This window comes from Lobosporangium transversale (assembly GCF_002105155.1).
Source record: "Lobosporangium transversale strain NRRL 3116 chromosome Unknown BCR41scaffold_32, whole genome shotgun sequence".
Classification (NCBI taxonomy): Eukaryota; Fungi; Mortierellomycota; class Mortierellomycetes; order Mortierellales; family Mortierellaceae; genus Lobosporangium; species Lobosporangium transversale.
In genome coordinates this window covers 444,935-458,798 of record NW_019029010.1, presented here as the reverse complement: position 1 = coordinate 458,798, position 13,864 = coordinate 444,935, and the positions used below count along the sequence as shown (strand labels likewise).

Below are 13,864 nucleotides of genomic sequence, written 5' to 3'. Positions count from 1 at the left end.
CCAGTTACCAGTGTATAATTTTTAGTTGCCTTCCTACCAGCCAATCAGTCACGTTTACCTGCTGTCATCTGTTATTTATCATCATTTATCATTTATCATTCATCATTTATCATTTATCATTCATCATTTATCAACAATATCATTATCATCATTGTCCTTTTGGAAGCAAGAGACATTACTGCTAGCAAATTTAATATTATTTATTTTTATCATAAAAGTAAAAAAAAAATAAAAAAAAAATAAAAATAAAAAAAAAAAAAAAAAAAAAAAAAAAGTAAAAATAAAAATAAAATAAAATACACGTTCATTTTAGACATTGGCCACTACAGATGGAGAAGGTGGTGGTGGTGGTATAGATTGCTGCTGTTGCTGTTGATTTGACCAACGACGCGTCAAAGCTTTGGCCAACGAATGAATCCCTGTCTTCTTGGAGGTAGTACTAATAGATGAAGAGGAGGAAGAGGGAAAAGTAGGCGTCATAGGACTCTTGAGTGGAGAAGCATAGGAACCATAGCCAGAACCTGTTGGAGTTGTGGTGGCGACAGACGTCGAAGGGATTTTGGCCCAAGGATGATTATCATCATCATAACTGTAATTCTTATTGTCGTAACGATGGTCTTCCCTCAAAGGAGTGACCACAGACGCAGGCGAAGCTGCTGACATTGCCATCGTGGAAGATGTTTCAGACTCATAAATCGATAATGTGTTTGAGAATGTGGAGGATGTGGATGAAGGCCTAGAGAAGGATGCAGTCGATTCAAAGGAGGACATCGAGGACGAGGACGACATTGGCTTGTGTGATGTGACAAAAGGCCTTACAGGTGGAGAGAGTACAAATGACTCGCCTTCAGGAAATCGTTCAGGTGAAGAAGCCAAGGAAGGCGAGGGCGGATAAGATAGAGCGCTACTACTGTCCATTTGGCCTGATGAAGATGACCATGGCCCTGAGGACGAGAATGAAAATCGATCCTTCATTGGCGTTGCTGGCACAATATCGGGAATCGAGAACCGATCTGTCATAGGCGTCTGAGGCACATTTGCAAAGTGTGAGGCACCCTTAGCTGTCATCAACGAGGACAAAGGCATAGGAGGCGCCGAACGATTGTAAGAAGAACGAGGACGACGAGTAGTGACTGGAGCGGATGGGGATTGGCTCTGACCAAAAGGATTAGTACTACTAGAAGCGGTTGGAGTCTTGGGAATAGCACTCGGGCTTGGGCTTGGGCATGGAGAGGACATCTCCACATCCATGTCCATCCTCTCGGTCGGGTATGGATAGTAGTCATCTTCATCTTCACGTGAGGCAGCCCAGGTGCTCTTGTTGCTAGGCAATCTAGCCAAGGTAGGTCTCTTCTTCTTGCCATTCCTCTCCTCCTCCAAAGACTTTCCGAATTCAGCCAATTGATACATCAGGCTCATATTGGGCGAGACAACACTCGAGCGTGTCTTCACAAAGTCATACGCGTCTGTCAGGTTCATCTGCAGGGTCTTCATCACATAAGCGATCACAAGTGATGCTGAGCGGGAGACACCCAGTTGACAATGGATCAAGACCTTGCCCCCCATATTCTTGATCTCCTCAATGAACGCAAACGCCAAAGGGAACTCGCTCTGGAGATCTCTTTGGTGATGTGTCCAGGACAGATTTTTGTAATGGATCGAGCGACCTTGGGCAGTCTTGACGATCCTGTCCATGTTTTTGCTGCTTAGCTGATATTGTTGCTGAGAAGCGTTCGAAATCTCGATGGCGACATTCAAGACAGCAGTGATGCCCAATCGGGAAAGAACTTTGACATCCACAGCGTTGTGTTCTGCACCCAAATAAAGGTGTGGCAGGACACAGACAGGTTCTTTGGTGTATGGAGAGGCTGTGCCGCACTCTGCACTGAAATCGGCAAAGTAAGCCGAGATTGGACGTTGTTTAGGTTGGTTGACTGCCAATGGAAGACGTGGGGTGGGGAGGGCTTGATCCAACAACAGCTGACTGTGCCTCCTTGAGTTGGTCTCTGCTGCTTCTGATACGACTTTTGTGGACTCGTCAGCAGTGGGTGTGGTAATGGGTGATTGGGAGATGGTTGAAAGAGATGTGGACAAGGAAGAGGAGAAGTGGCGCTTGGATGATGTAGATGTGGATGTAGCTGTAGATGATGAGGATGAAGATAAAGATGAGGATGGAGGGAAGGTAGGAGTTGCTGCAGCCAAGGAGGCCAGAGTCTCCAACTTTCCAGGCGAAGGGGGAACAAAGAGTGAGAGTCGCTTGGAGTTGCGAGTCTTCTTTGAATCTTGTGAGAGTGTGGGGCGTTGAAGTGAGAAGGAGTGTGAGGCTGGACGCATCATGGGAAAGGGCGAGGTTTGTGATAATGTGGCTGTGGATGTGGGTACTGAAGATTCTGCGAGGGTATATGAAGACATGATACAAAGAGATGGAGCTGAGATGTGTGTATGTGTTATTGTTCTGGAAGTGGAAGGAATGCAAGGATGTATGATTATGTACAATTTTACAGTGAAATTACAAATGAAGAAAAAGGAGAGAAGAGGAGAAAGGATAAAAAAGACCTATGAAGAGAGAAAAGAAGCAGTGAAAAAGAGAAGAAAATTTGGATTAGAAACAATAGCTCAATGCACAATATTAAAGACGGGGAGGGGGGGCAAACGGTCTAAGCGTAATCAATTGCCCACATGGGCTGTCACAAATTAAATATTTAGAAGGAGGTAATGATGACAGAATGGGGGGAGTAAAAAGGCAGATGAAATGTAGAGCAATCTGATGGGGTGTGTTGTGTACCTGAAATGTTAATGGTATGCAGTAGAAACAGAAAAAAACAAATGCAAACGAAGGAAGAAAAGTGAGTGTTTAAGAAGAAGATGGTAATGATACAAGTGGCATGTAAGCCCGGGGATTATTTTTTCTCTAAATATTATTTGGTATTTTGTTTAAAATGTTGAGAATGAAGAAAGAGAAGAAAAAAGAAAGAAAGAAAGAAAGAAAGAAAAAAAGATGGAGAGAGAGTGCGCTTTATATGAAAGAATGGAAGCCGAGAAAGAGGCGGGAGACAAGGATAAGACAGAACAAGAGGGAAAAGAGGGGGAGAAAGTAAGAGGAAAGGAAATATTATACTTTACGTTTGTAATAACCGATTGTTTATGTTTGTTTGCCCTGGAGGGGAGAGAGATTGGGAAGAAGAAGAAGAAGAAGAAAAAAAAATTTTTAATGATTCTCAAACAGTTTCGAAACATGAGAAGGGTCAGCAAGGGGGTCAAAGAACCCTAATCAAATGAATCATGGGAGCCAATGCACTTGTCTGCGCCTCACTGAAACTTTGAACAGCCGTAAAGACCTTTGAAAACATGATAATGCACTGCCATTAAACTGTAGCCAACGATTGAACTGGATCTCATCTCTCAATCTCAAACCAGGATGTCTGTGGACATTCTTATTTTTCTCATCCCAGGATGAAGAATGTAACGAAGCAATTTGACTAATCATGTCATCATCATTCTATTCTTCTTTACTTCTTTTCTTCTTCTTCTTCTTCTACTTCTTCTTCTTCTTTCTGTCTCCTTTGTCCAAAAAAACAAAAAAAAAAAAAAAAAAAAAAAAAAGAGAGAGATGTGAATAAAGCTTGATCATGTAATATCGCATTACAAGCATCCAAAGAGAATAAAAAAACGTTCCGAGGAAAATAGATAGTGAGACATAGCTCATTTTTTTAAAGTGATTAAATAAATAAAACAAGTGGGAAAAATGAAAATAGGATGGAGTAATCATCCTCGATTTAGCAAAGATGAGAAAGAAGGTTGGACCAGCTCAACTAAGCCAGTTCAGTCAAATTTTGCTGAAACAAAAAGGGCCAAGAATCAAAGAGAAAAGACCAAAGATCAAGAAAGAAAGGGATAAGACGATCTTCATGGGAAGATTAGCCAACTCGGGGATACTTCAAATAAAGTCCTGCATTTCAAACCCATTTACAAGTCCAAATGAGATTGATGTTTGAGTTGTCTCAAGGACCACAACCATTTTCCTTATCGCATGATCTTTTTCCTTCTCTCCTCTACCCGCCCACCCGCTCAAAATGTTTATTTTGGCACCATGCATGTTGGAAATGAAATATTTTTTTCTTTTCTTGTGGAAATATAAAAAGAAAGGGAGGGGGGGGAGGGTGATGAAAACCGAGATATAAGGATAGAATGCAGGTGCATGTACATTAGATGCAAGTGTTGCATGTTTGTATTTGTGTTTGTGTCTATGTTTGTAACTTTTTACTTTTTTCCCCAGGTTATTATTGCATGCCATGGAAGTTAGAATAATGAGCGCAGCGGGACATGAAAAGATAAAGTCTTTTTCCACTCGTGCGGGTCAAAGAAAGCAAATATACACACGCATACACCATTTGCACATTCATTCAGAACCCAATCTCCATGTTCACACTAAGCTCTTTCCCAAAAAGCTACTTTCTTTTGTTTAAGCTTTTTCCCTTTGTCTGTTTGTCCGTTCCAAGGAACAAAGACACGTCCTTCTTCCTTCCCGTCATTATTTTTGGAAAGAGTGTTTTCTTTGACACGTAACGTGGCATTGAACCCGTTGAAAAAAAAAAAAAAAAAAAAAAAAAAAGTCAAAACAAGCTCAAGGGGGTATAGACAAGTAGCCTGATATAAAAATATCCAATATTGTCATCCTCGCTATGACTCTGTCTCTGTTTGAGAATCATAGTTGTCTAGTTGTCTAGAGCGCGGAATAAAATGGATGCTTTGCGACTGGACAGCACAATAAAAATAAAAATAATAATAATAATAATAAAAAACATAATTATAATAATAAAACACTTCACTAGCCTCTCATTCTCACTCAGGTAAAGGAAAAAAAAAAAAAAAAAAAAAAAAAAAAAAAGTTGTTGCTAATGGATATTGGACACGATATAATGGCATGGAGGCGAGTTTCAACTATATTACCCCTTCTCCAAAAAAGGAATATTTTATCACTCTTTATTCCTTACCTTGGACCTGAATTTGTTCGGGACCACTTGATTTCTTTTTCTCTTACTCTTTCTCTAAATTGTAATACTTAGCCAAATCTAACTATTCCAGAAGAGGATTGAGATTCAACTGTCTTTTGGTTTTTTTCTTTTCTTTTTTTTTTTTGGTTAACAGAATGAGTGACGAATGAGTAATGTGAATGAACTAAGGGTTGATTCAAAAAGGTAAAAAAAAAAAAAAAAAAGAGCGAGAACAGAAGAGGTAATGAGACGAAAAATAAAACAAACACAAAAAAAAAAAAAAAAAAAAAAAAAGTCGGCTAATTGCTGGATTGATTTCGTTCTATGTTATCCGGGATACCCAGGATCAGGATGTTTTATACTGGCACCGAATGAATGGACGAGAGGATGGAAGTGATGTCAGTAAAAAATAAAAAAAAAAAAAAGGGAGAGAGCGTTTCAAGAAGCAAAGAAGAGCTGAATGGGGCCTTTGTTCTTACTCTGATCCTTAACCTCTGACAGTATAATACAGTACAGTACAGTACAGTACAGTACAGTACGGTACGGTACTGTACTGTACTATCCTCTACGATGGTTATCCATTATTACATTTCAGACCTTTCTTACACTCTTTGTCATCCATTGCCCCATTATCCATTATAAATATGTGTATATGTTAATGTATCCTCAGCTTCATTGCCCCAAATATCCTCATCCCATCCATGACATGATTCCCATCGATGCTCTTGTTGTAAAACGATAATTGATATGAAAAATATATATTATATACATACATGGTTCCATACTTTCTTTTTTTTTTTTTTTTTTTTTTTTTTTGTTGGCTCCCTTCTTTCCCCAATCTTTGTCACCATCGATTTTTCTTTTCCTTGTATATATATATATTTAAATACAAAATATACAAGACTGGACTTATCCGAGACTTAATACCAGTTTTCTCCGCTGATTGGCTGCGTTGTTTAATTACGATCCACAAAGGTTGTCATCTTGCATCTACGATAATTATGTGTTATATTTATGCATATTATGACATGTACGACAATGACAGCATGTGACAAAAAGAACCCCATCTTCTCATATCACGTTATTTAATACTAATTATTATATACATTATCTAGGAAGAGTATATATATATATATTATCTGGCTGCTGCGCACAAGCCAACTCTTTTCTATTTTCCTCACTCCCCACACCTATTCCACTGGCTCTCATAGCAAAGTAGAAAAAAAAAAAAAAAAAAAAAAAAAGAGAGAGAGAAAGTAAAAGAGAGATAGAGAGATAGAAAAGAGCTTTGTTTATTATATCTTTGAATTGTCTAAAGTAAGGTTTAAGAGCATGCTATGAAGTATATATGGATCAAGTTTACTATTACAGTTTGAAAGTATATGTATATAAACATGTCTACCGGGATTCAAGAAAGTATTATCGTAATCGTAAATGTTTGTTGTTCATACAGAATTTGGATCATGATAAAAAAAATATGTATAAAAATATAAAAAAAAAAAAATTCATCAAGAAAAGGAGAGGAGTGTAAGAGGAAAACGTGACGAAGCAAAAAAAAATAAAAATAAAAAAAATTTACGACCTAGTGAGTGTGGCATTGACCTTATTACGAGTATCCCACATCATTACGACTGCAGGCGCTCCTGTCGCTGTTCGGTACTGGTACAAACACTTGTCCAATCCTGCCTCCTTGAAACAAGGCTGCACAATCCATTCCTGTGCAGTCTCGAGTGAAAGTTTCATGAACATGTACTTGAGCCAGGAGCATCGAGCCAAAATCAGGTTCAAGAATCCAGCACTTGTGAAGGGTGTCGCTGTTGCTGTTGAGGAAACCGGAGGACCGAATGGATTCTCTTCATCTTCCATTGCTGAGGGTTGCTCAGCTTGAGATTGGGATGAAGGTGAGGGGAGAACCGATTTCACAAAAGTTTGGAATTGTGGCAGATGAAGGATCGTTGTGGGTTCGCTCAGGACTAGATCGATGAGATGTGGTGACTTGCAGAGAAACTGGAATAGTGCGATGTCTGTGATACCAAGGCAGTACAGGGTCAAGCGATGAGGGGGCAACTGAGCAAGGTCGGCCATGGCTTGATTAGCATCTGCAAGGTGGCACATTTGGGTCATAGGAACTTGTGCGCCCTCTTGATTGTTATTTTCATGATTATTATTTTCTTGTTGCTGTTGTTCTGGTTGCGGTTGCGGTTCCTGCTGCGGTTCCTGTTGTTGCTGCTGCTGTTGCTGCTGTTGCTGCGGGGCATGAAAAGAGTCATGACCCAATACATGAAGCTCTTGAAGCGCCTCCAATTTGTGCGAGGCCAAAGCTGCAATCATCCCATCAAGGGCCAGTCCGTGAAGGCAGGATAACGTGATAGACATGATGTTCTCACAGTGGGCTGCATATGCCGAAATCATTTCTGTCAGCTGCTCACTTGATTCAAAGTCGAGCCCTTCAAAATCCACCGATAACAGACGACGGTTCGACCGAACTGCGAATTCAATATAGGTCTCAAGGCTGATTCCTCGACAGGATCGGATAGAAAGTCTCTCCAAGGGCTGGGACTTCTGTGCAAACAATAATAGTTCTGCTCCGGTCTTGTTCTGGCCAGGATGACAGACAACACCCATCAGTGTCAGTCGCTTTAATGAGAGCAATGCCCCTGCAATAATGGAAAAGGGAATACTAGGCTGGACCTTGGAAGTCTCAGTACTGTTGGGGATAAATGTAGGCGAGCCCGCTGCTGCCAAAGATTTGTTGTCCATACAAATCTTTAGATCCACGAGTGCATAACAGTGATTGGCGATGGTGTGGAGCAGTCTTGGAGAGATCAACTCACTGTAGATGGATGTTGACTTTTGGCGAGATCGTCTCTTAAGCTGAGTCGAAGAGGAAGAAGGGCCTCTGCTTGTAGAACCCGATGTAGGTGAGGAGGAGGACGATGATACTGTCATCATGTCATCCTTGGCAAAGCCCATTATCATGCTATTCTCGTCTATAGTTTTCAAACCGTCAATACCTTGGCGTAATTCAGAGCCCGCACCAGCGCTCATGAGGGCGTTGACATGGTGACTGTTACTACCATTGCCTTGGGCCATATTACTGTTACTACTGCTTCCAAAAAATTGACTGGAGGACGTCAATGTCGTAGTGGTATCGGTCGATGAAGCAGTCATAGCCAGAGAGGGCAATGAGGGCAAAAAGAATGATCCGAAAGACATGTCTAACAGGGTCAGAGACTTGATCCTAAGGGCGGCCTCATTATTGAACAACCCTTCTTCAGTTGAATAGTCCATACCTAACCGTTGCAGCTGCTCTTGTTCCAGCTGCCGTTGCTTTTGTTGTCTCCTCCGGAGAGAGGCAGAAAAATCAATTGCTCGATAAAACTCAATCAAATCATCATAACTGGCCAGGGTCCTTTGTCGCCAAAGCAAACGGATGGCCTGGGGGTAGAAAGTGCGGCAGGTGAGACAAAGGGCCAAAACAGATGGAAGGTCATTCTGAATACACGCTATACTCTTTCTCTTATCCCTCTTATTGCGTCGGTTCGTTCGAGAGGGCTCTGACGTTGTTGTGATGGTTGATGTGGTTGCTGTTGTTGATGCAGTCGAGGTTGTTTCATTTGTTGTACTATGGAATGTAGACGAAGAGGAGTGTGTCAATGACGTAGTTGAAGTTTGACTAGAATTCAGTTCCCCCGAATGTTGTTCAGGACGAAGGACAACTGGTGTGACATAGACGTAATGAAATATTAATGCAAGTAATTCTTGGCTTAGACGGAAAATGGCTGGTTCCTGGATCATTTCCAGTTCAATGTCCTCATCTTTACTGGTATTAACATCAGCATCCACAGAGGTATCCATCGCCATAGTAGTTCCCATGACATCAATCTCCTGGCCTTCATTTGGTTGCTCTAGCATGTGTACTTCTTGTTGTTGAAAATGTTGTTTGTGTGTATTCCTAAAAAGTCGGAGTCGTTGTCTAGATGAATAGCGAAGAGCCATGGTGGATTGGTATCCATGAATGGATGGTGATGATGTTGATGATGATGATAATGAGGTTGTTCGATGAGATCCTGGTTGCCGTGAACGACGTGACACAGGGTTGAGTTCATATGGGCGGAGTCTGTGTGACCTGAAATCGAGCATGGCGAGTTATATTAAATGTAGGAAAGAGCAATGAAAAAAAATATATCTTATAAAATCGTTAGACTGTTGGCCTATAGGGCTTGTTAGAGAAAGGGATGTATGTCTTTGAAAGAAAGAGATGGAGAGAGAAGAAGAAGAGAGAAGAAGAAGACGATAAAAGAAATGAGTCAAGAACAAGACAAGATTGAAGAAAAAAAAAAAAAAAAAAAAAAAAAAAAAAAAAGGATGGAGATGGAGAACTTATAATAAAAAAAGAGCACACAATTAGCAAAGAGGAATAATTATTATTATTAATAAAAAAAGGAATAGAGTAAAGTAAAGTAAAGCAAAGTAAAGTAAAGTAAAGTAAAGTAAAATAAAAAAGAGTTCGAATGTGGTGAAAATAGCAATGCACCGAAAAAGCGCAATTTAATTCGGGGTGCATTTCAAAAAATGAATTGTCTTATTTCTCCCTTTTTGTTTGCTTGGGCTAGATGAGGATATGAATGAAATGCACGGCCAAAAATGAATTGGTGATGATGTGAGGACATCGAATGTCTTACTTACTTCGTAATGGTCGATCTGCACATTCGGGACCTGAAGAAAGAGACAGAGAGAGAGAGAGAGAGGGGGTGAGAAGTAAAGAAAAATCGAAGGAAAGGGGGTGAAGGCACTTGAAAGAACAAAATGGGGGACGAGGACTGGGCAATGTTTGTAAAAAAGATCAAAACAATGAAAGCACTATGTGATTTTTGGCAAAGTCCCTGGTTTTCTTTTCTTCTTGGATACGGACGGTTTACGGAGGAGCAAAAAAAGTTAGTAAAGAAATAAGGATAGAGAGCGAGAGAGAGAAAGTAAAGAGCGATGGTTGTGGACAGAGATGGATCAAATGCCGTTTTATAACGAATAATTACTACCCACATTAGACAGTTAACACGCAATGCATATTCAAAAGGGTCCTTTAAGCTATAGGGAAGTAGAAATGTGGATCATGATCCTCACCGGTCATCTAATCCTCTACACATGCTTCGTCAATGTGATTCTTTCTTTCTTTACTTTCTGTTCCTCTGTCTAACACCTTCGTGAACCGACAGTACTCATAAAATTAAATAGGATTGGACATTACCATTTATGATGACCCATCAACATTGTCACACCAGAGTCGTCATTTAATTCAAATTGTTTAGTTACAGTGATGTGCTGTTGCATAAAACGTCAGTTATAGTTTTAATAATATCGGATTGGTACAGTGATCAAGATGATGGTTGGATTCTTCTTTTAATCCTTTTAGTATATTGCATCGCCAATAACTGCAACGGAATGATCGATAACAGTTGATTGAAATCCTATTAGCAATGCGAAATGTTCATTTTTTACATGGAGGGGGCTTTAAGAAGAAAACACATGGGCTGAGGTGACATTTTGTGTCGACTTTAAAAGGCATAGAAGTATTAATCTTTCCATCAAGAGAATGTTGATATACGATAGTTTGATATACGAACAGATATCAAGCTGGGGACGAATCGAATCGCACCATTCATATAGGTCATTTGCCATGAGTTCACACACATGTATATGAGCAATTGCCATGTGCAGCATAGTATAAACATGTGTTGTTGGCTCAAGGACGCAGACAAGGACCCAGGACCCATCATTTTCATATAGATTGTATATATCCATTTATCAGTCACTTGCATGCAAGGTCAAAGAGCATCGATATTATTTAGATGTAATTTTATTCTATATTTTAGTGTTGCTTTGTGGTCTTGATGATGAGTAAAAAAAAAATAATAATAATAATAATAATAAAAAAAATAGTTTGTCTTCTTGAAAATTCTCCTTCATTCTTCGTTTTCCTCTCCTCTCCTCACATTGAATATTTCATTGTTTGCTATTTGTTTATCTTGTTTGAATGCAAAAAAGTATATATCAGTCAATGCATGCATGCTTAAAAAGTAAAAAAAAAAAAGAAAACGTGTGAGAGCAACAATGCCTTCCTTTCTTTGTCTACATTATCGTTCAATTTCCTTGGGGCTTCTATTTTTACGTGCCCGTGTGCTCCATGGGGTGTTATTCATTATTAAAATATGAACCTCATAAAGACATCCTTACCCACATTATGGTTAATGGTATATCGTTTGGATGGGTAACGGACTATGCCCTCGAGTCGTCTACAAATAATGGCAGAAGGGGAGAAAAGGGGGAAAAGAAGACGAAGAAGGAGGAAAAGGGGAAAGAGAAAAAGGGGGAGTATGAATGATGTTGCTCAGGGGAATTATAATGGGGATGTTTTTTTTTTTTTTTTGTTAACCTTTGTGTAGATCAGGAAACCTCATTGTTTGACAAAGTCAGGGCGAATGTTCCTTGTACTCGACTGATAGTTGTAATACAAACGAAGCAAAAATCCAGTAGTTCGGTTGCTGAATGATTACTGCCATTTTCTTCGTTTGTAGGGCACAGACAATGTTGTCCATTGCTATTTGCCGGGGTGCCAGAATAACTGTAGTAGTGTGACTTGCTAATTTTGAGCGAAAAACTCTGTAGTAGCACCTTTGAAAAAAAACTAATGCCTATTGGTGGACCGAGAGAATTGATCCACAACGTCGCATAGAATGCCCCAATAGACATCACCAGGATTCTAATAAAATGAAAAAAAGAAGGGTCCCCCAAGACAGTACTTCTTAACAAATAGGGTTTGGAATATGGAAAAACAATTGTCAAATAGAAACCATGAGTTTTGCTCGAAGGACAGACATCGAATTATTGCTTTTGACATTGAGTAAGCCAATACCAATTTGCCCTGATTACACGACATAGAGCAAAGGCTGTATGTGCACATGTACTCTACCTTATCAATAGGGTCGCTATCTTAGAGACGGTTCTTTCATACTCTCTTTGTCTCCCTTTGTTCTTCTTTATTCCCCTAGAGGATTTTTGTTCCCCTAGAAGACCTTTGTTCCCCCTGGAGGATTTTTGTAGACAGTGTCATGCAACATCTTGACTTTTGCTTGGGAGATCGCCTTCATGTTTGACAAGGATAGAGTAATAGGGAGAGCAAAGGAAAAAAAAGGACCGACTATGAAAATTGAATACAATGATTAACCAATGTGCTACTTGGACTTCTTTTTTTTTTTTTTTTTTTTTTTTTCGATCTCTTCCGCGGAATTGGCTGTTTTTCATTCGTCATTCAAGACTCGATCCGCTTCAGGTAGGTTCCTTATCATCTTACTTTTTCTTTGCTCTGTCCAGCTTGTTAGTCTTATCTTCGTCCTCACATAGATCAGTTCTCGTTCTGAAGCCTCTCAGGTTCCTGGATTATCTAGCAGTAATAACAGTGCTTTGACGCACTATCTGGAGCCCTCTTTAGGCCTGGTAGAATGGGGTCAGGACTAGCTATTGGATACCCTTAGTTTTAGGCGTCAAGCATCCCCCGGCTCTGATAGCTGGCCAAGAAGCTGTAAGTCATCGGTATGAAGGAGTACAAAAAATTAACGGTGGTTATCGAGGTCCAAATGTTCTTCAATTGAATCATAGACAAAGCGAAAGAGAAAGCGAAAGAGAAAGTGATAGTAAATAGTGTATGTGAATAAATGTGCTGTAATATTCAGCAGGAACGGCATCACCTTTCAACTTAAAGACGTCTTTGGTGGCTCTTCCATTCTGATCCAACAGCCAATCAGCGTCGTCATTTCATCAACAGCCTTGGCCGCAAGAGAAAGGCACAAAAGGAATTGCTATACTACAATAGCTCCAAAGTTCGTGAGTCAACAGATCAAGATGATATTCCTCCTCATTGAGAGAGCAAAATTTAGTCTACAATCGAAGACTCACTTGAGGTAGCGCTCTTTATCCACTCTTCACAGAGATGTGATGTTTTGAAAATGAAGGACATCGCATTTGTCTTCATTATTATGATAGCTGGGTTGTACTCAGTAAGATAAGGACTGACTCTTCACGGTTGACACAACGCATAATAAAGATTTTAACTTGGCGTCATTATTCAGTATCTCTTCCAACGACCTTGGAGACTGTAGTTTATTGTGAAGTGCTGTAGCTGCTTTTGCGAGTGTGTTGAAGTTTGGGCCCTGAAAATCCGAGACAGTGGACCTGAACATGCAGCAAATCGATCATTCCTCTTCCGTACTTTTTGTCTCGGATAGCTCGCATAAGCAATCCCATTTGTGTCTTCACCCCAAGACACCCTGCAAAGCTCTAATCATAACCTCCTCTTGCATTTTTTTTATTCCCTTTTGCTTCCATACTGGTGATTTGTTTACTCACCCTCACAACTGCAAAAAGGAGTAACACTTGTGGCCATAATAGCAATAGTAAAGGGAAAAAGCTAACGTGTATGAACATGTGTACGAGAGTGAAAGAAGGCTTATAGATATTGCATTTTACTCACTTAGTTTTATAAGGCCTGACTATTATCAATCAGGATCTTCTCCTTGGGCTTCTTGGAGATAGATGTTACATGAGCGGAGCATGCCTTGGCACGGTATAGTATAGTGTAGAATAAAAGAGTATTAATGTCCAAAGCACCGGATTAAACGTTGCCCAGCAAATTTTCCTTCCACAATCACAGCTGTGTCCTGCATGAGCTTCTGGCCTATTTTTGGTTGAAAGCAGAATGTGCGCGCGTATAAACTCTTCTCCTCAGGCTGCCAAAAATGGCGTTGAGCAAATGTTTATTTCACAAAAAAAAAAAAAAAAACCTGAGCATAAGCATTTTGATCTTCTATTCTGCC

General features: G+C 40.0%; 3 protein-coding genes across 3 annotated transcripts; all 3 read right to left on the bottom strand.

Moving 5' to 3' along the window:
- Window positions 1-1,389: 1,389 nt before the first annotated feature.
- On the bottom strand, window positions 1,390-1,860 carry BCR41DRAFT_292446 (dual specificity phosphatase; the record flags this gene model as incomplete). The annotated part of the gene is made up of 1 exon (XM_022020370.1): window positions 1,390-1,860. A coding segment is annotated over one exon (471 nt), but the record flags the coding sequence as incomplete, so codon positions are not given.
- Window positions 1,861-6,569: 4,709 nt separating this feature from the next.
- On the bottom strand, window positions 6,570-9,278 carry BCR41DRAFT_423990 (hypothetical protein; the record flags this gene model as incomplete). Its single annotated transcript, XM_022030357.1, has 1 exon — window positions 6,570-9,278. The coding sequence occupies exon 1, from the start codon at window positions 9,135-9,137 to the stop codon at window positions 6,570-6,572; it is 2,568 nt and encodes an 855-aa protein (XP_021879155.1). The 5' UTR covers window positions 9,138-9,278.
- A 2,160-nt stretch (window positions 9,279-11,438) lies between these two features.
- Window positions 11,439-13,231, bottom strand: BCR41DRAFT_372658 (hypothetical protein; the record flags this gene model as incomplete). The annotated part of the gene is made up of 3 exons (XM_022026707.1): window positions 11,439-11,754; window positions 12,346-12,426; window positions 13,104-13,231. The coding sequence occupies 3 exons, from the start codon at window positions 13,229-13,231 to the stop codon at window positions 11,439-11,441; spliced, it is 525 nt and encodes a 174-aa protein (XP_021879154.1).
- Between the last annotated feature and the right edge of the window lie 633 nt (window positions 13,232-13,864).